This window comes from Aricia agestis, chromosome 21 (assembly GCF_905147365.1).
Source record: "Aricia agestis chromosome 21, ilAriAges1.1, whole genome shotgun sequence".
Classification (NCBI taxonomy): Eukaryota; Metazoa; Arthropoda; class Insecta; order Lepidoptera; family Lycaenidae; genus Aricia; species Aricia agestis.
In genome coordinates this window covers 8,651,164-8,675,682 of record NC_056426.1, presented here as the reverse complement: position 1 = coordinate 8,675,682, position 24,519 = coordinate 8,651,164, and the positions used below count along the sequence as shown (strand labels likewise).

General features: G+C 38.1%; 1 protein-coding gene across 2 annotated transcripts; it reads right to left on the bottom strand.

Annotated features, from left to right (window-relative positions):
* Window positions 1-708: 708 nt before the first annotated feature.
* On the bottom strand, window positions 709-22,137 carry LOC121737803 (facilitated trehalose transporter Tret1-like). 2 transcript variants are annotated; one of them, XM_042129507.1, is made up of 7 exons: window positions 21,964-22,137; window positions 10,282-10,386; window positions 7,604-7,789; window positions 5,977-6,174; window positions 5,245-5,440; window positions 2,590-2,716; window positions 709-1,890 (listed from the first exon to the last, which is right to left on the bottom strand). In XM_042129507.1, exons 2-7 carry the CDS (start codon window positions 10,367-10,369, stop codon window positions 1,204-1,206), a joined length of 1,482 nt encoding a protein of 493 aa, XP_041985441.1. In that variant the 5' UTR covers window positions 10,370-10,386; window positions 21,964-22,137; the 3' UTR covers window positions 709-1,203. The 2 variants fall into 2 exon arrangements, with proteins under 2 accessions (XP_041985441.1, XP_041985442.1); XM_042129508.1 differs by lacking the exon at window positions 21,964-22,137 and adding an exon at window positions 11,155-11,272.
* Between the last annotated feature and the right edge of the window lie 2,382 nt (window positions 22,138-24,519).

Here is a 24,519-nt window from a genome sequence, read left to right as displayed (position 1 = left end):
ATATTTTTTGTTCTTCCTTATCACATCACATACTTATCCATTAAATTATTAAAATATTTCTCAAAAGTAATAGCATTTTAATATAATATGTGACCGATTATATCATTATTAATATTAAACTATTTGTTTTATTCCTATAATATTTGGTTAAAATGTCATATTACAAGTTACAAATATAATTTAATAAATAATATTCAATGATATCAATAAGAATTCAAAACAATTAAAATTTTCGAGTACCTAGATAAAATTGAAATAGCCTACCTCTCTTAATAAAACATTTATGCAATGAATAAAGCTTCACAGGCACTTTTTGGCAGCCATTGAAAAAACATTGCATAAATAATTCATTATAAAACTTTTTTTATTAGTAAGGTGATAAAATTTTATTTAACGTCCCCGCATAATTTTTTAATAATTAAAAAAAAATAAACGTATTCAGTACTCGCACACATACTTACTAAAATATTATCTATTTGTACATTACTTATTTTCTAAACCTCTAAATTATGAACACATCGACAATGCGTGTTTACAATAAATATCACACACACATACACATTGCACAGCATTTTCGGACATCTGATATTTAAAGTTTAAACACTTTTCTTACCCAGTGTACTTTGTTCTTTTTATTTATTAAGTTGACTGCACAAGAAAAAAGTTTACGCTCATCCAAAAAAGAATTTAAAAAATTCAAATATCACAATTAATTATAGGTAATCACAGCGGAAATTTCAGTGAAGAAATCTATGGCTGTCAAAAAATAATATAAAATGTCATCAAAAATTAAAAAACAAACAGCAATCATAATTTTTGTACAGTTGGTGCCCCTGTTTAAAATATAAACTCCGCAAAAACGGGGTTAAAAAGAAAACTACGGCTTTTGAATAATAATCAGGAAAAAGCATTGCAGATTAAAAATATACACGTATAAGGGAAACACCAATTAAATAACTTATACTACAGACTTGGTCAAGATTTAAAATTTGAATCGGTTTTTAAACATTAAAAATATAATTTTCGAGCCAAGCACAACCACGCAACGCGTTCACAAGGCGTTAAACAATGAATAAATAACTAATAATAAACAATAATCACAAGAAAATTGAGTAGAATCAAATAAAGAAGACGTAGCCAAAGAATAGGAAACACATGGCAAAGTATACTCAGAAATTTTGAATCCAAAAAAAACATACAAACCTACGAACCTCCGCCAAGTATAGTTTGAATCTGTGCGACCGTCTTGCCTTTAGTTTCGGGGATGAGGAAGAAGACAAACGCCACGCAGAGGGCCATGAACGCCGCGAAGAACCAGAAGCAGCTGTAGATGCCTATAGCGGCTCTCATGATGGGAAAGCAGAGGGTCACAATGAAGACCAGTAACCAGTTGGTGATGACAGCGATACCGGAGGCGGTACCCCTAAATTCCACAGCGAAGAGCTCACCCATCATCATCCAGGGGATAGGACCAAAGCCGAGAGAGAAAGAAACGATAAAGAGGATCAAACAGACGAGAGGAAGCCAACCAAAGGAGGTCACGTTGGTGCCAGCAGCTTGCAGCTTGAAATATATACCGAGAACGACAAGACAGATGCCCATGATAACACAACTCTGAAGCAGCAGCAACCTCCTACCAGCTTTTTCCACCAGCATGGACGAGGTGACAGTAGCAGCGACTTGGACGACGCCAATGATGATGGTGGCGATTTTAGGGTCGATATCGGATCCGGCTGACTGGAAGATGTTGACGGTGTAGAAGATGACGGCGTTGATGCCGCTAAACTGCTGGAAGAACATCAGGCCGAGGGAGCAGATGAGCGCCATGAGGGACGCGCGGTTGGTCACCATGGTCCGGAAGCCGCCCGTCTGACGAGACGCGGTGTCGATCTGAAACAGACAATTTAATGTGAAATACTATTTAGGTTTGAAACTTGAAATAAATCTGAAATAGTCTGTCTCTCGATCAATAATTGGAAATATAATAGCCATGCTTCGGCACGAATGGGCCGGCTCGACCGGAGAAATACCACGTTCTCGCAGAAAACCGGCGTGAAACAGCGCTTGCGCTGTGTTTCGCCGAGTGAGTGAGTTTACCGGAGGCCCAATCCCCTGATCCCTACTCTATTCCCTTCCCTACCCTCTCCTCCCTATTCCCTCTTAAAAGGCCGGCAACACACTTGCAGCTCTTCTGATGCTGCGAGTGTCCATGGGCGACGGAAGTTGCTTTCCATCAGGTGACCCGTTTGCTCGTTTGCCCCCTTATTTCTTAAAAAAAAATGTACAGAAAGAAACGTGATGGCACTATAAGGCATTTCACAATAATCTATTGACCAATCACTATTCAATACTAGTTGCGTCTTTCACTCGAGCAATAGTCAATATCACAATATTTGTGCGTGAGTCAAAGTGACAAGTAGAAATATCCGCCATATTTCAGGAAACGAAATTGTAGATACTCCACAACTATGCATTGACATAAAGATTGCTAATGTCAATTCCTTTATGTCTTTCTGCATCTCGCCCAGTTTGCCAGGGAAACCCTATCACCCCACCCATCATCGTCACACAATGTACTCAGTTACTCACATCCTTCTGCATCTCCTCGAGTTCACCAGAGAGATCAGCGTCGGGGCCGCGCAGCCAGCGCAGAGCCGCCTCCGCGTCGCGCCGTCTGTTCTGGCCGAGCAGGTATTGAGGTGTCTCGGGCATCCACCTGTGATGGAAATGGTTGTTTGTGAGAATAAAAGGATAATGACAACAAGGATGATGAGAGAAATAGGGGCGTCTCTGGTATCCACCTGGCAATTAAGGTGAGGCCAGTTCGAAAAGACTGATTTTTAAACTTCCAATCTGAAGAAATTATGTGGAATTCTCTTACATCAAAATTCATATAGACACAAAAAGAAAGAAGCAAAGTAACCAAACGAAATAACCGAACAGAATATTAAAAAATGGCATGGTAATTCTGTAAAAAAATCTTGAATATCACCATAAAAATACACTTCAAATTCGAACATCTCGTAATTTTCAACGACAATAGGATGTTTTTTTTTTTACAAAAAAAGATAGCTTTTTTATAGTTCTAACAAAATAACCGAATAGATTTTTTATAAATGATTCGGTCATTAAAAAAATAAAATAAAATGTATAATTTTTGTCCTATTTCGCCCTATCAACAACGCGGCGAGCGTCGTAACCGCCCTATACAAGGCGCGCTGATATGAATGTTATTTTAATGTCCTTAACGTCGATATTCGTACTGCTGTCAGTACATCTAATACATCGACCTGCTAATTCAGGGACAGCCTTGCCTTAAGTGGTTGTTTCTGAGGATAAAAGAATATAACAGGGGGAAGAAGTTGAATAGATGAGAAGGATGGAAAAAAATAGGACGTTACATGTAATATTTAAAACCTCTTGTTGATAAAAACAATTCACACTGTGTAAACAGATGTTAAAGACTACAGTCATACAATATTATGTTATCCTTGTCTGTCGAGCTATTATTATATATACCATATTTGGTCGAAACTAAAATAGGTCATTGACATCACAAATGAGTTGATTTTAAAACGTCCCTTTTAAGGCTCAACAGTAGGACATTTTCTGTGTAATGATGATGATTGTTGTCAAATACCGTCCGTCTAATTTCGTATCACAACATCCACAACAATTTCGTGTCTTGGATCGGCTCCAAGAGCAGAAAATGCAAAAAATACGCGATGCAATGATGTAACTAGAACATCGCTAGATGCTGGTTACATAAGTGCAGTGGACATGAGATTCGAGAGAAGGTATTAAAAATTCATAACGTCACAATTCACAAATATGTTACCACAAAAAGAAAAAAAACAATTGTAGGACTTTTACTTCAACTCTCTTTTTCAGTTGTGAAACTGTGTATGATAAAACTACCGCTTAAAATATGAAGGCTACACCAGAGTAGACAGAATTATAGAGTATGCCGACTTAGAACTGATGTTGAAAATTTTAAATTTGACGTATTATGACAAAAATCGTCGCTAGGGTTGTTAACTTGTTACGTCTACGAATTTAAAACTATGACATATTCGCTGGACGTGTTCCTCTTTGGTCGTATTGTTGTTTGTGTTTTGGCACATGCGATTAAAATTGATAGAATCCAATTTTGAAATCTTTATTTAAAATATTTGAAAATAAATTATATCAGCCAGCGCGAGGCACATTCCGTTCATAATCCTAGTGAAACCCGACGAATTTGACAGATATTGAAACCTGTCCGTTTCTTTGCAGTCGAACTACTGGTAGTTATGTCTACTGTGGCTACACTAAATTGCAGGTTATTTAGTAACAAATGAGCCAAGATATCCTCCAAGCTCGCTAAAGCATCCCTTCTATAAGATTATAGTTAGATACTTAAAATCAACGATGTGAACTATTTTTCAACATAATAATTATGACTAGAGACCGCCCAATGGTCGAAATTCGATCTTAATTTCAACGACATTAGGACTACTACCTATATTTTGTAAAAAAATATTAACTTTATCATATTTTTTTCAACTTTCGTCTCTGGGACTCAGCTAATCTCAGACTGGCCGTGTAAGCATTGTCTAATAGTATCTAAGATTCAATAAAAAAACTTCCATATAATCCATTGTCAATTTGTCACCTTGTTGTCAACAGACTTCAACCATAAATAAAAGACAGACTTCAACCATAATTCGTATGCATAGGCTTGTCAATCAAAAATCTGTCATTTTTCCTTGTGTGTGTGTTTTGTTTTGTGTGTAATGTTTTATTTGTTAAAAAAATTATAATTAAAGCATAATTTCAAAATAATATTAGCTCGAAGCACTCCTTCACCATATAAACTATAACTGTGCAAAATTTCATTCACCTACGTTTCCCCATTTTTCGTCAAAAGGGATACAAAGTTTTTGGCTCACGTATTAATATATAGATGCTGAGTACGCATCAGTTCAGTAAAATTTGGTTCTGAAATTCTGCTAATTGCATATTATATTGAATGTTTTAACTAAATAGTTTATTTTTTCCTTCATAGGAGAGTAGTTCTTCTAATAGAGAAGAGAGAAGATCATCACTCACCAAAACACCGCGACCAAGAGGACCGGGAACACGGCCATGATGATAGACAGCGTCTGCCAGTGCGTCCAGCCGCCCACGAGGAAAGTGAACAAGATGCTAACAGTGAGGAACAGGTGGGAGTTCTTGTAATGAGGATGAAAGATCATGACTCACCAAAACACCGCAACCAGGAGTATCGGGAACACGGCTATGATGATGGACAGCGTCTGCCAGTGCGTCCAGCCGCCCACGAGGAAGGTGAACAAGATGCCAACAGTGAGGAACAGCTGGAAGAACGCGCCGAGCGCACCACGGATGGCAGTTTCCGCTATCTCGCTGATGTACATGGGAGCGGCGACGCAAATGCCACCTGGAAGTTGATGATGCAGTACTTAGTAGAAATGCTTAAGCAGGCCATACACGCAAGAGTGTACCTGACAGATTTACCTGAACAGGTCAACTGTTCAGGTAAGTCGGAGCGTGTATGTTACAGAAAGCTGCAAGTTTTGCCTCAACTTTGCCTCACAGGCGTAACTGCACAGGCAAACCTATCAGGTACACCCTTGCCTTTATGGATTTCTTTGGTCTACATAAGATACTGGTAGGTTGTAGGAATTATCCATCCATGTAGGACATCCTTTATCAATCTGAAAAACTTCCGTAAAGGTGTTTACATATATTATCAAAGTTTATCTTTGGAGTCCCATGGAACTTTGACAGGTTATATTGTATCCAAAGATGCATGTTGCTTTTTTTTCATAAGACTTAACTTCTTTCCCAATCGGCAAAAAGGGTCTTACTTAACTTTTTCCCCAGAACCCCCATTCAAAACATTCACTGTAGCAACAATTTCTTTCCCACCCTCAAAAATTTTATTTATTCAATTAAGAAATTGAATCAACGTACCTGTGCCCAAGCCCGCGAAGAACCTAGCTGCAATCAGCATGCCGGCTCCATTTGCGAATATCGTCAGCACCCAGTTGATGGTGAAGGGTATAGCCAATATGAGGATGGTGGGTCGTCTGCCGAATCGCTGCGCGAGGATGCCCACTGGCAGAGCCGCGAGAGCAGCACCGATGGCCAGGATAGATGAGACTAAGCCACCTGAAAGATGAGAAGAGTGGAGTTATAAGATAATTTGGGCATAAAGATGCAAGGATGTTGTTCTGGAAATTGGTGTAATCAACATAGTTGGCGTATAGGCTCGTAGCAGCTTTTTGAAGTGTCCTGGTTTAAAGGCAAAAAAAATTGTCATTAACGGAACTTAGGTCGAAAATACACTTGATGACATGGGATACTCAGTTTGACTTTATTCTTTTGCGAAAGTGTGGGTATATCAATCGAATTTGATCATATTTTGTACAGAACTTGTCTCATTACATATTCTAAGAACCCCTTTTTGGTAAAGTTGTTACAACTTTATCAGTATATAAGTTTAAACGCAGTTACTACTGTTATTTTTTCAGTGCTTCTTTTCTCCGCAGCGCCTGAGCCGAGGCCCGAGCAAAAAAAGCGTTAACACAGTTAACATATTACATTACTACTAGGTATGTACTGCTTCTCATAGTATGTCTCATTACTATTAGCGCGTACTAGATAATTAAAAAGTACATAATACATTGTATTTCAAATTTGTTCTACAGTGATCATAGGTGCTTGTTTTCGCGCGCAAACCGCGAGCGCGTGACGTTTTGGCGAGAAGCCAGAGAGGCGCGCCTGTGGGCGTGACTGTACGTCACTGACAACTTGTTTTCAAAATATAAAGAACGCGTGACGTCACGGGATAAAGCAGAAATAAGCGGATCGTTTTTTTTTTTGACACATCTTTTTAGAACAACAAATAAAAAGCTTGACGTCACAAGTTTATTGTTTTTGGCATTGAACGACTGGCTGGCGAGAAAAACTTCCAATTTACAATATAAAGGCGCTCCACGTTATCAGTTATCACACTCTGATTTTGGGCTATATTATTTACTCTTGCCATGGCCCATGTCCAGCCCAAAACTTAGCCATTTAGTTAGAAATGCAAAAAAATACCCTTAGAAGTTGGGGGCAAAATGACGCTTGGGTTTTTGTCACCTAATCTATTCCTCCGTTATCCACAGAAAGAACCTCTTTGTACCTTGACCATGGTCCATGTTAAGCAAGACCTAAGAGGCAGCCATAAAGTTAATATACCTAGCGGAATAGAGCAACAATCTCGAGCTGTCAAACGAAACCGAAATTGGTTTCATCTGTGTGTAAAAATATGTGTAGGTACGTATACACTTACACAAGCATGATTGAACATGATTTCTATGAGATTAAATTGTCAACGTGCGGCACGTGCTGACTGCGAACTGGACATCAAAAAAAGAGCGCTGCTGTCATGTATCACACGTCTCTTTTTACCACGCAGTGTTACTGATAGTGACATCTCTCTTGCTCAGGCCTTTGTTTCTCTATTCCGCTAGGTATATTAACGTTATAGAGGCAACGTGCAGCATCTGATGACAGACGGCCAGGCACTTATCCCATTAGCATAGGTACTCACTCTGCGCAGTATCCAACAAGAACGCTGCCGGATCGCCCTGTGAGTTGATCAGCGTGGTGGCGTTCAGCCCAGCTCGGAGGAGGTTCTCCGCGTGACTCTCCGTGGTGTTCTTCTTGGGCTCCAGCTGCGGCAGAGCTGGGGACGTCCACGCGAGGATGGTCCCCGCGATCACGGCGCCGATGGCCGCTGAAAGGATAATAGAAATTATTGGCTAGATGTTGCAGAGTCTGATCTGCGCGATCTTCAAATCGTAGAAGATCCATGGGCGACGTGCGACGGTAGTTGCTCGCTCGTTAGCCCGCTTATTTTATTCAGAAAAAGAGTGGCAATAAACTGCGCGAGACCGCGACAAGTAGCGCAAAGTGTTGGAGGCCAGATCCACTTTGCGTCGCTGAGCCATCGTAGTATTAAATAAGTAAGTAAGTAAGAAATAAATCGAAAAGTGTCAGGAATGAGGACTAAGAATAATGAAGCGATTGACAATGGAAATTGTTGCTAACAGGTTTTCGTGTAAGCAATAGATTAACCCTACATCAACTAATATTTTGACATCAACTCTAGGCGTATTCGGACAAACTCATGATTAAATTAAAGTACCATTAAAATGTCTCAATATGCCGCCGAAGACCGAAGTATACGCCCACGTTGTTCCCTGACCTTGTCAATGTCAAACTGTAAGTCGTTGCCCGTTGAGAAGGTTATTTTTTTAGCCATTGATTCCCGGCTAAGAAAATTAGCAGTAATCTAATAATACAGTTTTAGTTTTCTATTAAATCGACCTTGGACAATTTTTGAGCAATTTTTTTATTATGATTTCAGATTTCGTCTACCGGCTACCATGATGACTAACATCTCCTTGCAGGTTAGATTTTAATTTTAAAGCAACTTAAAATAAAAATCGGGCAAGTGCGAGTCGGACTCGCGCACGAAGGGTTCCGTACCGATACAGAGCAAAAATAGGCTAAAAAATGTCTGTGTAAACAAAAGAATGTGTGAAAGATTTAAGTGCCTACCTTAAGACAACGAAGTCTTAGTAATAGGGTCCCGTTTTTACCCTTTGGGTACGGAACCCTAAAAATGTTTTAACTTTTTTTCAATAAACTAGCAATAGCATTTTTCAGGCATCATTAAAATTGGCAGCCCGCCTGCCAAATATCTTTACGACTGTTTACTCGAGTTATTTTCGGCGTTTCATTCAACGACTGATAAGCAAACTTTAACTACCGGATCCGTTTTATTGTTGTTATTTGATAAAAGTGTCTAATTCGTTTACGTTTAGAAAAACTTGGCATTCCTAGCCAATGTCACTGGCTGTTTTAACAAAATATATTTTTAAAAATGAGCCAAGTGCGAGTTAAAAAAATCACGTCTATTGTATGGGAGTGTTTTGAGAAGTCTAGCTTTCGTGGTTTTTTATTTAATGAAATAAGGGGGCAAACGAGCAAACGGGTCGGCTGATGGAAAGCAACTACCGTCGCCCATGGACACTCGCAACATCAGAGGAGCTGCAGGTGCGTTGCCGGCCTTTTAAGAGGGAAAACCACAGAAATGGATCTAGTGGGAATACGCTCTTTTCTTGAAGGTTTGCTGGCCGTATAGGTCCGGAAATACTGCCGGTGATAGTCCGTTCCAGAGTTTTACAGTGCGCGGCAGAAAGTTACGCGAGAAACGCACGGTGGAAGACTGCCACTTATCAAGGTGATGAGGATGGTATATTTTTCGCGTGGGACGATGGCGAAAAGTGGTATGATTCCGAACAATTCCTCAGAGCACTCCCCGTGATACAACCGATAGAGGATACAGAGTGAAGCTACATCTCGGCGTAATTCCAAGGGGTCTAAGCTACTGTTTCAAACACTATGGCAGTTAACAATTCAAGCGGCCCTTCGTTGGATACGATCTAGAGGGAGAGATGGTTAAAGATGTGCCCTCAAAACGACGATATACGACCATAGGTGGCTTTTTAGTGGTGAACGCGCATACTTGTGTCTTGGCGGGGCTGAATTGGACCAAGTTGACGTAACTTGGAATGAAATCCACTGTTCCTTTTTCACTGGCTGAAAAAGTTTTAATAAAAAAATCGAAATTCGAATGCGCATAGACAATTTTTCAATAAACGCAACCTTGAGTTCTCGATCGCATTATTGTGAGACGATTAACCTCATCCGTTGGGGTCGGCGGATCGTTTCGTATAGTTAAACTGTCGTGTTCTTCATTTAAACGTATCGAGATGATAGGCCGAGGCGCGAGGGGCAGACTGATCGAATGTGGTGACAGGAATGCGAAAGAACCACGAACTGCTAATAGACCGCGTCGTCTTGGACAAAATCAAAACCTTTCCACTTAGTTGGTGGTTACTTTAAGACCTATCAAGTGGTAAGGTATATTATGGAGCTCAACAATTTTTAATAATTTTTTTTTTAAATAAGAGGGCAAACGAGCAAATGGTGACCTGATGGAAAGCAACTTGGATTGGAAGAGCTGCAGGTGCGTTGCCGGCCTTTTAAGAGGGAATACGCTCTCTTCTTGGAGGTTTGCAGGGTTCGGAAATACTGCTGGTGGTTTTTGATTTATTGATATAGCTATGATGCAGATGTTTGATTGCACCCTTAAAGTCTGGTTACCCCAAAAGGTTTTTGATTGATGTAGGATGTAGCTGGTTGCTTGATTGATCTTACCGGAAGTAGCGGCGATATACTGGTTGGTGCGTTTGGTCCCCCCGCGGCGCTCGTCCACGGACAGCATATGAGTCGTCGGCTTATCCATTGTTTAGTTGGTGCATTCTAGAACAATTACAGTATAATTAGCATCGTAAGTATTTGTACAACAGGCAGGAGGATTACTTATGTATGTTGCGACAGGAAAGCTGATGGTGATCAACAGGAGATCCATACATAAACTTAATATATTACTAGCGACCCGCCCCGGCGTCGCACGGGTATAAAATATATATAGCCACTGAAAAAAAAAATTAAAATCGATAGCCTATGATCCTTCACGTGGTCTACTTCTTATCTGTGCCAAATAACATAAAAATTGCTTTGAGTAGTTCGCGAGATAAGCCCTTTCAAATAATTTCCCCCGTTTTTTATTCTCCTATTAGTCTTAGCGTGAAAAAAAGCCTTCCTCGATAAATGGGCTATCTAACATTGAAAGAATTTTTCAAATCGGACCAGAGTTCCTGAGATTAGCGCGTTCAAATGAGCCCTTTCAAATAAATTTCCCCCGTTTTTTCCACATTTTCCTCTATTTCTTCGCTCCTATTAGTCTTAGCGTGATAAAATATAGCTTATCCTCGATAAATGGGCTAACTAATACTGAAAGAATCATCAATATCCGTTGCGTAGTTTTAATAAGGGAACAAAGGGACATGAGGGAAAAAGCGACTTTTTTATAATATGTTACATAGATATAGAAGAAAGAAAGATAAATAAATGTATGTGGTATTGTAACATTTTACAAACGACTCATGTTGCCTCTTTTGCTGTAACATATTGAATATTGAATACGTAAGTCGTAACACAAGTAAGTTTCTACCTTCACGAACATACCTCTTTTCAAATATTCGAATACGTCAGTACCTATTGTGCGTACACAAAAGAGAGAATTATTTGTAAACTAGCAGCTCATTAGTATTAAATAAATTACACTAGAACCAAAGATTTTAAAAGATTCTTCGTAAATTGTTTTTAGTGAACTCAAAATATGTCATGCGACCATTCAATGTAAGATTTTTTTTCTATTTTCAAAAAAGTTTTTAATGTTTAAAGCGGTTTCGAGCGGCGGTGAGCCCGTGGTATTTTTCCGGCCGAGCCGGCCCATTCGTGCTGAAGCATGGCTCTTCCACGTATAAATGTAATTTTAAAAATATTATTCCCTTTTGCCGAGTCAGCTACAGTAATTTATAAATCCAACTCGCACTTAACCAATATAGATCAATGATATACCAAGTGATTATAATTGACGGATCATTTGAAAGTCAACGAGGGTATTACACAGTCATCCACTCACGTCAATATTCATTTTGGGAATTGACCGAACTTAACTTTTGACGTGGGGATTCATTAGTTACGACACATGTTCAGTTACGGCCGTTCCCAATATTCAATCTATCTCTGGTTTGACATACAACCGATCGCAGCAAACATTGAATTGACATAAAATATATGTCTCTAATGTCTAATTTGAGCTATTCCTATCTCTGGTAGGGCAAAACCAGAGATAGATCAAATATTGGGAACGGCCGTTAGTGGAGACTGGGGGGGAACATATTAATGACAAATAATGTATTTAAATATTTATTATTGAAGAAGTCTTCCATAGTATTTCACTTTTTTAAAATATTTTTGGCACTTCAACGAATTTGTCGCATTATTCCTCATTATTCATAAGTTAAAAATGTCAATAAAACAATACTTCAAAGTCATTACATTGCTAACAAGATAAAACCGACTTCATAATTGTACGTAATTGATAATTAAAAGGCCCTATCTCGAAAACTACTGAACCGATTTTGATGAAACTTGCAGTATTCCGTAAGTTGCACCATAACTAATACAACAAAAAAAAAATTACTCAAATCGGACCTGTAGCTCCGGATATATGCGAACACAAACATAAAAACATACATACCTACATACACTTTTGGGCACATTTGTTCCGTAAAGTTAATATACCTACCTAGCGGAATAGAGCAACAATCTCGAGCTGTCAAACGAAACAGAAATTGGTTTCATCTGTGTGTAAAAATATGTGTACGTATACATTTACACAAGCATGATTGAACATGATTTCTATGAGATTAAATTGTCAACGTGCGGCACGTGCCGACTGGACGTCAAAAAAAGAGTGCTGCTGTCATGTATCGCACGTCTCTTTTTACCACGCAGTGTTACTGATAGTGGCACCTTTCTTGCTTGCTTGCTTGCTTGCAGGCCTTTGTTTCTCTATTCCGCTAGGTATATTAACTTTTAAATGATTTGTTCAGACGCTGATAATATGATTTAAACTAACATATACGAAAACTGGGCAGTTCTGCAAATATTACATACATATGCGTCGAATTCATAACCTCCTTTTTTGAAATCGGTTAAAAAGAAAGATATTTAGTTTAACCTAAGTACCCATCAGGCATCAGCACTTTTCCTCGTGATCAAGGTCTATCTCGAGCACTCGAGTCTGAAGATACGATGCGATTTGCGAAATCTTATCGTCGCTACTGTAAGATTGACAGGTTCATCATCATCATCATCTTTTTTTTATGAAATAAAGGGGCAAACGAGCAAACGGGTCACCTGATGGAAAGCAACTTCCGTCGCCCATGACACTCACAGCATCAGAAGAGCTGCAGGTGCGTTGTCGGCCTTTTAAGCAGAATAGGGTAATAGGGGAGGGTACGGAAGGAAATAGGGGAGGGTAGGGAAGGGAATAGGGTAGGGGATTGGGCCTCCGGTAAACTCACTCACTCGGCGAAACACAGCGCAATCGCTGTTTCACGCCGGTTTTCTGTGAGAACGTGGTATTTCTCCGGCCGAGACGGCCCATTCGTGCCAAAGCATGGCTCTCCCACGTGTCATCATGTCATCATGATTATCTAACGTTTCCACCACTGCAACTCCTGTATGCTGCAAAAGCTGCAGCAGTAACCAACGACAGAAACTCTCAATCTACATGTCATAACAAAACTAGTGTAGTTACTTAGGGACCATCCATAGGGTAGGTTACATCTGAAGAGGGGAGGGGTCCACGAAGTGCGCCATGGTAGTGGTGGCAATTTTTGAATGTAAAATTGCAAATTTGTGACGTCACACAAGGGAGAAATGTGCTCACAATGTGACCACCACTAGGGACCAGGGGGAGGGGGTCTTAAATCATAAAAATCGTGTGCCGTACTTCATGGATGGTCCCTTACTTCCCTCCGGCATCCAGCCAAAAAATAAGTTTCGTTAAAACCAATTTAGAATATTTGATCATCATAATATCCATTGCTTGTATTATATTACATTTTAAGATGTTTAAGCAAAAAATAACAGTTATTTTCGAAAATAAATATTTTCTTGGACGAGACTAACGCTTTAAAGTAAGATTTTACTAAACCTAAGTGCCAAGAGGTATTAGGTAACTTTTGTAGTACCAACTACCTAGTAACATCGATAGGTAATCTAGATTTTATAATACCTAAATATGATACCTAATGATAACTAAACCCGCCTACCTCAGCCACTACTGAACCATAAATCTTGGAGAACTTATCAGCTTAAGGTGAATTGATAGGTAAATACTTCATAATCATCATCATCATCATCATCACTAAATTCGTTTAAAAACATGTAACAAAGTACAAACTAGCTGTGCTCCGCGGTGTTGCCAGCAAAATGTTACGGAAAATAAATTGTGCTATTTTCCCACGTAAAAAGTAGCCTGTGTGTTAATCAAGGGCTAATATAAACCTTCCCTGAACTTCTACGAATATTCTAAGACTAAAATTAGTAAAATCGGTTCAGCTGTTCTCAAGTTTTAGCGAGATTCAACAAAATTTATAATACTTAATTAATTTTTTCATAAACTAAGTTTGGGTTGCACCAGAGGCGTAGTTAAAGTTATGGTTATAGTTAAATATGGCGTCCTTTAGCTTTAACTTTAACCTTAACTTTAACCGGAGAAATTCGCAGATGTCTGTTGCGTTTATTTTTTTAATGAATCTACAGTTAACGGGATTGAGGGTATAAAACATTGAATTATCCGTAAAAATCGACAGGAAAAATATATTGTAAAACATAGTAAATTTTCAGATATACTTACGTATGAGCGGAGGTTAAATATGGCGTCCTTGGACGCCATATTTAACTTTAACCAAAGATTTGACATTTTGCACTGTAGTTAAAGTTATAGTTAAAGTTAGTTGGTGCAACCCAACCTAAGCTGTAGGAATTTAACCAGTCATAACTCAACTCATAATAAAAAGGTGTTCAAAACTGCCAAAAATTATAACAGCTGTTTCATTAAAATTTAACAAAAACATCAAACAGTTTTTCAATAAGTAAATTAAAAAATAAATTCATAAAGTTTATGAGTAATATTATTCTGTAAATAAAAAAGGATTTTTACATGGCGTATAAACTGGAGTACGCTGTATAGATAACGCTGTATCGGTTTTGATAACGCTTTGACATGTCCACCTGCGATAACAGTGGATGTATTTTGAAACTGTCGGTATTTTTTAATATAAAAATGCGTTAGAAATTATACTGGAATAAAAATATTTTATCTTTTGGTCGCTTTTTATCGTTTGTCGTTTTCATTAAAAAAATTGCCCACTTTCATTAAAAACTTGATCGTTCTGTACAATCTATACAGAAAATAATTTAAAATTTTGTTAGTCTCGCTCAAACCAAGAACGGCTGAACCGATTTGTATAATTTTAGTTTTGAAATATTCGTGGAAGTGTAGAAAAGGTTTATGGAGGAAATCGATACAAAGTTCATAGTATGAAGCATAGACATAATATTAAGTCTATGGTATGAAGTATCAAATTGAAAATTTGACAATTTAGGGATATTGTAGCATACTGACGTAACTTATTGAAGCCCCTTAATAAAATTATAAACAGAAATATCTATAGTCTGTCAAGAGAGTCATGACAGGCGGGAAAATTTTTAAATGAAACTAGCTGACCCGGCGAACTTCGTATCGCCTAACAGTCGATTCTTTAACTTTTGTATGGGAACATAGAAAATTGTTGTTTTTAGACTTTTTCAGGAAATTTAATTTTTTTTTAGAATTGTTCTCTCCGTAAGAACCATCCTCGTACTTCAAGGAATATTTTAAAAAAAGAATTAGCGAAATCGGTCCAACCGTTCTCGAGTTTTGCGCTTAGCAACACATTCAGCGACTCATTTTTATATTATAGATAAAAAATAAGAGAACTTTATTAATTCGAGATAAAAATGTGCAAGCAAGGTGACAATATTTAAAATGTAATAAGAAAAAAATACACCTTTTATGAGTGATTACGTTTAGAAAATTTTCCCGCCTGTCATGACTTTCTTGACGCACTATAATTACTAGGAAATGTTCTTTAACATTGGCGTTAGGGAAAGGTAAGTTTTCCTCCGCAAAATTAATAAATAATAACATGAAGGCCAAACTGGTTATTCTATTAAGTTTGCAATGATGACATTTATTATACCTGTTAAGTGTTAACTACTAGATATTAATAACAGGCTGACCCGGGATGTGTTGTTTTCCTACACTATACTAGCTAAAAGCCGAGCTTTGTGAATGCTCGCGTCGTCACACCTTGACTGACTGGTGATAAAACATCTACTTACATATAAAAAACCTTGACTGACTGATGATAACACATCTAGTACATAATATAAATAAAAATTACTATGTTAAAGCACAAATCAATAGGTGTGATAGTTTTTCCGCAAAGTGTACCACAAAATGGAGAATCATATATTGAATCATAATATGATTCATTTTTAAACTCCACTTTGCGTGCAATTCATATAGTGATTCGCTTCGATTAATGATTGGTCGCCGCGCGCGAGCGCCGCGCGAGAGACCAATCATTGATGTATGAATTATGATATATCTTATGATTCTCCAAAGCGACCATTTTAGCCCCGCAGGTTGTGACTTGTGGGATATTATGCTATGGCTCGCTTCGCTCGCCCTGACTAGATAATGTCCGCGAGTCTATTGCGCCAAAATTCGTTTAACGTACGCGAACCGTACATTTTTACGGGACCTAATAAAATATCATAATAATATGTCCTTTCCCGGGACAAATTGACCGGGGAAAATTGAGGCTTAGGTATGAGGAGGTAGAGTCGACACACTTGCATTTACAATATTACTATGCAAGTATAAATTGTACAAATGTGCAGTTTGATCGAATGATTTTGATTTTGATCGAATGATTATAAATCCATACTATAATATTATAAATGCGGAATTGTCTTCGTGACCAAACCGCTGAGCCGATTTTGCTGAAATTTGGTATGGAGATACTATTAATTAGTAATTACGTTTAATGCACGATTCTCGTGCGTATTGACATCATTGATTTGAAAGAGACGACACTACAATGTTGCCACTTTTTAATAACTTCACTTTTTTGACAGACTATAGTTATGAATATTATATGTACAGTTCGACAAGGCTTTAAATGAATATGTCAATGATGTTAACGGGCGCTGCTGGTAAAGGAGAACTGTCAAAATTGACGTTTTTTGTATGATAGAAGCCGGAAGCGTTAGTTCCTTTTCTCGCCACGTTCATATACAGCCTTGTCGAACTGTAGTCACAATAATATTATGGTGATTCACTCGGCCCCATTTTGATGAAGTTCTGACAATTGATCAATTACGGATCGAATATCTAGCGCTTCCGTTTACGGAGTACGGCCGGAGAAATGCAACGCTTAGCACCTAATCCTTGTCGAAGGCAAACTTATGAATGAATATATGACACAGCTTGGCCATAAAGAGTTGACAGAAAATGAGGGCGCTAGTTTCTTCGAAGCTATCAAATGTAAAGATCCAATTTCACCAACGACTGTTACAGTTCGACAAGGCTTTAAATGAACGTGGCGAGAAAAGGAACTAAACGCTTCTATCATAGAAAAACGTCATTTTTGACATGTGTTTGACAGTTCTCCTTTACCAGCAGCGCTCTCGTCAATATCACCCAGGTTCATTTAAAGCCTTGTCGAGCTGTAAAGTTAATGCTCAAGTAACCTCTTTCGTTTTTCATGCGAATTGTGAACGAAAGAGAAGACAATATGACATTTTATCAAGCTGTTAACACTAACAGACGTTGGTGAAATTGGGCCCAAGTATGGCCCAACTAAGCTTATGTTGGCCTTATAACTAGCTTTAGAAAGCTAGGTATCTTCCTTTTAGGACAGTTTTCGCATTATATTTAAAAAAAGGGAACTATTGATGATTTTAAATTTAGGATTTTTTGCCAGAAAAAAAATTAGATACGTGTAGACTGCACTGACATAAGAAACAGGTAGACTGTAGGCAGTACGTGACATTTCTCAAAACCCGCGGTGTCTCCAAGTTTTTCTTAGTTTCAACCTCTTCAACAGTACTAATTGTAACCTTACGTAATTTATGGACGCTCTTCCATCCTTGTGATGATGATATGTCATGCTGGGCTGCTTGATATCAGTTACATGCGGTGTACTTACCGCAATATGGTTAATAGTTTGAATAACTTGAATAAAAGTTATAACTTAGAGTTTAGATTTAGATGTATGGGTGGAAGACAGCATGATTAAGCTTGGGTTATAGGAATCATGTTTGGCTAACGACTTCGGCTTTTGGCCACTTTACGGCTAAAATCGAAGGCACGCCAAAGCCAAAAAAAAAAAAACATTCTGAAAAACCATTCAGCTATCACTGATTATGAGAAGCATCAAGCAGGCAAATAAACAGATGGAATTAACTACGATAAAAAGGTATGTAATAAAACATAATCTTAATCTTTTGCAGGTATCGTTTTCAAATAATATAATGAACAATGACCTTGCTCATAGCATACTTAAAAAGTAGTTCTAAATAAATAAACTATATCTTTTTAACAATAATATTTTGTATCTGCAACTAGTTAAATAAGATACTTAGGTTGGGTTGCACCAGAGGCGTGGTTAAAGTTAAAGTTATGGTCAAAGTTATGGTTAATGGTTATCTATAGTTAAGGCTAATTTAACTTTTACCTTAACTTTGACCACAGAATTTGACAGAAGTCGTTGCTGGTCCGACAAGGCTTTATAGGAACGTGGGTAAGGGTGCTGCTGTATTAAATAATACATTATTTTAGTTGTCTGCTACCCCTAACACTGGAGAACTGTCAAAAATGGCGTTTTTGTATGATGACAGAGTTACTTCCTTTTTTCGCCACGTGCATTTAAAGCCTTGTCGAGCTCTATGGTCATGGTTGAATATGGCGTCCATTTTTAACTTTAACCCAAGATTTGACATTTTGCATTGTAGTTAAAGTTACAGTTAAAGTAAGTTGGTGCACCCCACCCTTAGGTAATTATTAACTAGGTATAGATATTCAGTAGAGATGTGCCGACTAGTCGGTAAAGCCGACTATCCGGCCACTTTCGTAGTCGGCGAATGGTCGACAAAAAGCGCCGACTAACCGGCCTTTTACTTTTTTCATTTTTGCTATTATTGGAATATAATTTAATTATGTATTTACCTTGAATGACTGGTTATATAACATCTGTATAAAAAAACCTTGGCTGACTGATAACACATAGACTACATATAAATAGAAATAAATTATTGTGTTAAAGCACAAATCAATAGGCGTGATAGTTTTTCCGTAAAGTGTACGACAAAATGTTCAGGTTGTGGAATATAATTGTTTATAATGTATTCATTTCACACTCAACTAATCTTATACATTTTTAACCCCCGACAAAAAAGAGGGGTGTTATAAGTTTGACGTGTCTGTCTGTCTGTCTGTTTGCCTGTGTGTGTATCTGTCCGTGGCATCGTAGCATCCAAACGGGTGGACCGATTTTGATCTAGTTTTTTTTTGTTTGAAAGCTGACATGATCTAGAGTGTTCTTAGCTATAATTCATCATCATCAGCCTCCTTACTGCTGAACAATCAGGGTTTATCTGGTTCATGAAAGGTCGTTAGCAACTTGTAGTCGTTTAATGGGTTTTATATTTCATTCTAGTTCGTGACATTTGTGAATATACAATAAACGTATACACATAATAATGGAAAGTTGACCTGGTGCTGCAGCATAACCTAGTAATGAAAAGGATATCCAACTCCTCGCCAATTTACAGCAGAGGTTTCGTGTTTGGGCTCATTTTAATAGCGACAACCAGTAAGAAGTAGTTAAATAGTAAATATTTTCACGCTGCTGCTGCAGCATCACCTAGATTCTATAGGAACCGAGCTTCGTATGAACCCAAAGTGGAGGTTTCATGTTTGGGCTCATATTGACGGCCTCATCGAAAAGGACATTGATAGATGGTAATCATGAGACTATGATTCTGTTGATAGGAATTATTCTGCACTTTAACCAACACAAGTTTAAAAAGTACCTATAAAATTAAATTAAATTAAAAAAAATAAAAAAACCCCCGCCAAACAACTTTAAAAAGTAATGAAATAATGTTTACTGCCTTTAAGGCTAGGTTATTCCAAATTCACGTTTCTAGAATGAGTAATTTTTAAAGAAAGCGTCATTAAAAAAAACTGAAAAATATATACATGTATAGATACATCTTTTAACTAGTGACTTTTACGGTTAGAAACACGATACAGATAATTTTACTCGATAAAAAAAAATTCCGAAACAACCTCGATTTTAAAAACATTTTCAGTTTTATAGGACTTACAGGGACTCAATCAAAAAAAAAAAAATTGGATAGTTCGATTACTATTAAAATTTTACAGGGAAATGTACGGATACATGTTTAGTTATACTATTTTTTATCTAAGTAAAAAGGTTTTTTCTCCTATTTCGCCCTATCATGGACGCGGCGATCGTCGTAACCGCCACTGTACAAGGCGCGCTGATATGAATGTTATTTTAATGTCTTTCACGTCGATATTCGCACTGACAGACATCGGCCTGCTAATTTAGGAATAACCTCCCCTTAAGTTCAAATAATTCCTAACTTGTGTAAAGTAATATTTTAGTCCATAATTGTTGTCAAGGTGTGTCGGGGGACCGCTAATGCAGATGTTTAATTTAATATAACATTATAGTTTAAGGATCAATTCACAGCGAACTGAATCGAGATAATCAGCGACTTGGCGGTTGTAGGTTGCAGTTTACTTGGCGGTCCCCCGACACACCGTGACAACAAATTATGGACTAAAATATTACTTTACACAAGTTAGGAATTATTTGAACTTAAAGGCAGTAAACATTATTTCATTACTTTTTAAAGTTGTTTGGCGGGGGGTTTTTTTTAATTTCTTAATTTAATTTTATAAAATTAAATTAAGTGTTTCTGAAATTACTTTAAATCAAGATGGCATATGTAGTTACATGGAATATTTCCTGAAAACCATCAACTGTATTATAAAAACAAAAAAAGAAACGTAGGTACACGAAGTAAACACGACACCTTCGCAGGCGGCGTGTGTGACTTACCCGGGAATCAGCAGTAAAAAAGCGTTACGGAAACTTCCGAAACCATGATCGGCTTGCCGACTTGTCGGCCGATTAATCGGCTTCTTTGCAGCCGACTAATCCGATCCGTGATCGGCACATCTCTAATATAATTCAGCTATAGAGTATTGATTGACTTATATATTAATATTACTGTTTCAAAGAGAGAGATAGAGAGAGGAATTAATGGAATTGGAAGATTTTCAATTTGACACAAAATAGGTAATGTTAATTGTTATAATTAAATGCATAAATAGCATTCAAAAAAATTTAACGCGCACGCATGTACATATTTTATTTATTTTTTGGTTTATTATTAAAATGACGTGTGTTGTTTAATTATTATTATTGTGAAATAAGTAGGTACTTACAGGTTTTTGTATCTGACTGTATTCTTCTAGAAATTAAACATTTTTTTTTATGAAATAAGGGGGCAAACGAGCAAACGGGTCACCTGATGGAAAGCAACTTCCGTCGCCCATGGACACTCGCAGCATCAGAAGAGCTGCAGGTGCGTTGCCGGCCTTTTAAGGGGTAATAGGGGAGGGTACGGAAGGGAATAGGGGAGGGTACGGAAGGAAATAGGGGAGGGTAGGGAAAGGAAAAGGGTAGGGGATTGGGCCTCCGGTAAACTCACTCACTCGGCGAAACACAGCGGAAGCGCTGTTTCACGCCGGTTTTCTGTGAGGACGTGGTATTTCTCCGGTCGAGCCGGCCCATTCGTGCCGAAGCATGGCTCTCCCACGTCGCAAATTCTATTTGCAGGTAGTTTGTAAAAATTTACAAGATGTAAATTTTCAATTTTGTTACTTAAAAATTAACAGTTCTTTTGTTAATCTGTTTTGCCACTAGGTACCTACTTAAAAATAATAAATGTCGTATTATAATTAACATTAAGTACAATTAATTTGATGAATGCACAAAAATGTAAATAGATTTTGAAAATCCCTAGTACCGACCTAGTTGGACGTACGGTGAAATACCTATACCTACTTTATACTTACAAAGTGCAAAGATTAATAATTGTATGCAAATTATTCAGTTTACACTTTGTTTATAAAATATGCAAGTTGTCCAGTATTTACTACAAATTTTATTGCTTCGCTTGTGCCAAAAATCCAAATTCAATAACACCTCGATGAAAAAATTCACTAATTAAAAGTACTTTACAATCCACATTAAAAAAACTTACCACAGTAAAAGAAAATGAAAAGAAGAAACACTAGCCACAAAAACACAGGATTAAAAAATAAATCGGCGGATTAGCGTTCGATTTTCAAATTATATAACGCGTTGACATTGCGCGCTGGCGCGTCCAGACGGAATGAACGCGGCTGTAAACTCCGCGTTTAAATTTGGAACAGTGGCCAAGACTATTGATAGTTTTTTTTTGTACACGACGAGAAAATAAATAAAGTTTGATCACAGATCACAATGTAGTTTAATTTATGAAATAACAATGAGATAGTGTTGTAAAGTGTACAAGTGTATCTGGAATCGGTACATCCTATGTGATAATTATCACATATGGTCCAAAGAGCGTATTTAACACAATCATAAGTAACAATAATGTGTAAAGTTGTACGTTCACTGCGTTACTATACAAACGTATCTATTTATTTAGTTACTACCGATATGCATCTTGTTACTTGTAGCTAGGGTTCCCAACCCTCCCGGATTGCCCGGGAGACTCCAGTAATAATGCTTAACCTCCCGTCCTCCCGGAGAACGATAATTTCTCCGGTTAAATTAAAAAACTAATAATTATTATTACATACTTAATGAAAAATTGTAAGATGAAGTTAGATTGGACAATCATATTATCTTTTTAAAGAAAATCGCTTGGATTATCTCTGGGCTTACTAATGACTTCATATGAAAGAGAGAAAAAATGGTCCTGTGGTTCTGAGACTATGTTCTTTCTCAAGCTCAGCTACTTTCTTCCAATCATCGCCAAAGATGATCATTGAGTACATTCCCAAGGGCACCAAAATTGTTAAAGCCACGAGGCCTCGAATCTAAAGAATCGAGAGACGAAGGTAAAACGTAAAAGAATTGCGTTAAAATATTAACTGTAAACACTTCATAATTGCCCTATTTATTACTGTTTGCCGAACTAATGTGTTTTTATGACGGAACGTTATCTAAAAATCGTTATTATCACAATTGTGCAAACATTATCTTGTCCTAGGGGCTAGGCGGAGTAATTTGTTTGAACACGTGCTTACAGATATCTGAAATTCGGTCGTGAATTTTAACCGCTAACTACTATTTTGATGCATTTCAGCTTCGCTCCTTGCCTTGAGGTCTACTTCCAAGTGCAATTTTCAATGTTCCGGCCCAATGATCGGGTCGTTTCCTACGAAATACCTAAGTTCGAAAGTTCGCGGGCCTCGGGCCGACCGAAATCGGCCACGTTCAATTCCCAATCAGTTGGAAAACACTGTCCTAGAGAGATCCGTGATGCGCTAGGTGTTCCTGTGCAGCGCGACCTTAATTATATAGCGTTAATGAGCGTGCAAAGAGTGGACGATCGCTGGTAGAGTTGCGAGTTGTGACTTGCGGTCGGTTCTACCTTTGGTTCTACTTAAATTACACCGCCACTATACATATACGAACTCTGCTACCATCCTTGGATGCTGCCGTCCCCCCTAGTACGCCATAGGACGCTGCCGCCCATAGGCCATGGCCTATATACAGTATACTGCCTAATATAGTATAAATCCAGGGCTGCATGGTGCATACCCGCGATGAGGTATCGAGTAAGTGGGACTCCTCTGGCTGATAAGTATTTTAATATTCCGACGCAAAAACGCCAAAGAACTAAAGAAGCGGACAAGGCCTATTCAGATTACAATTAATATAAATTATAAATCCCATGAAACCAATAATCTCTCGAGACACGAGACTCGATAAACAATAAATATTAATAAGTTATTACGTCGCCTGAAATATTTGAATAGCTAATTTCTTATTGCATACTGCATTCCCTGAGGTGTTATTACTTATTAGTACTTCTCTTAACAGGGCCCCCGCTACCATATGTGCAATGTGTGCAATGCACACGGGCGCCATTATCTAGGGGCGCCAAATCGTCATCTTTATGGGCACCAAAACCAAGGACCCAAAAAAATTTGCCTAAAGGGTCGCCATTGAAATCCTTACTTTGCACACAGGCGCCAGTAGCCCTTACGGGGGCTCTGCTTCTCTAGCAGGTACCGTACTTAGCGAGTTGCAGAATATGTTACTATCTAGTATCTACTACATCAGGCATCAGTGTAATAAGAAGTAACGTGACTAAGAAATGCGTCGCCATGCTTGTACTTACAATAACGTACAGAAAATAATAAGAAAATTCATTAATTTGTTTCATGCTTGATGCCGAAAAGCTATGATTGTAGTAAAACGGTATCCAAATTCAAAACTTGATGCTTAAATAAATATTTTCACTTTATTAACTATTTTAATAGTTCCTACCTACTGAATACCTACAGGCTAGGGCTACAGGCTACAGCCACTGCCCTGGCGGAAGACCCGCCGTGGGAGCTTGTTGCGACGGTCTTTGCCGAGTTGCACCTTCTTGTTTCAGAGAGGAGGTCGCGGGGCGAAGACCTGCAATGGGAGGAGCTTCGGCGGGTCCGAAGTTTGGGAGAGCAGTGGCTGCTGAGGAGGTGGGGTGAGGCCCTGGCGCAGGCCCAGTATAACGGGCAACGTACTGCTCAGGCTCTGCGACCAGTTCTTGCAGCGT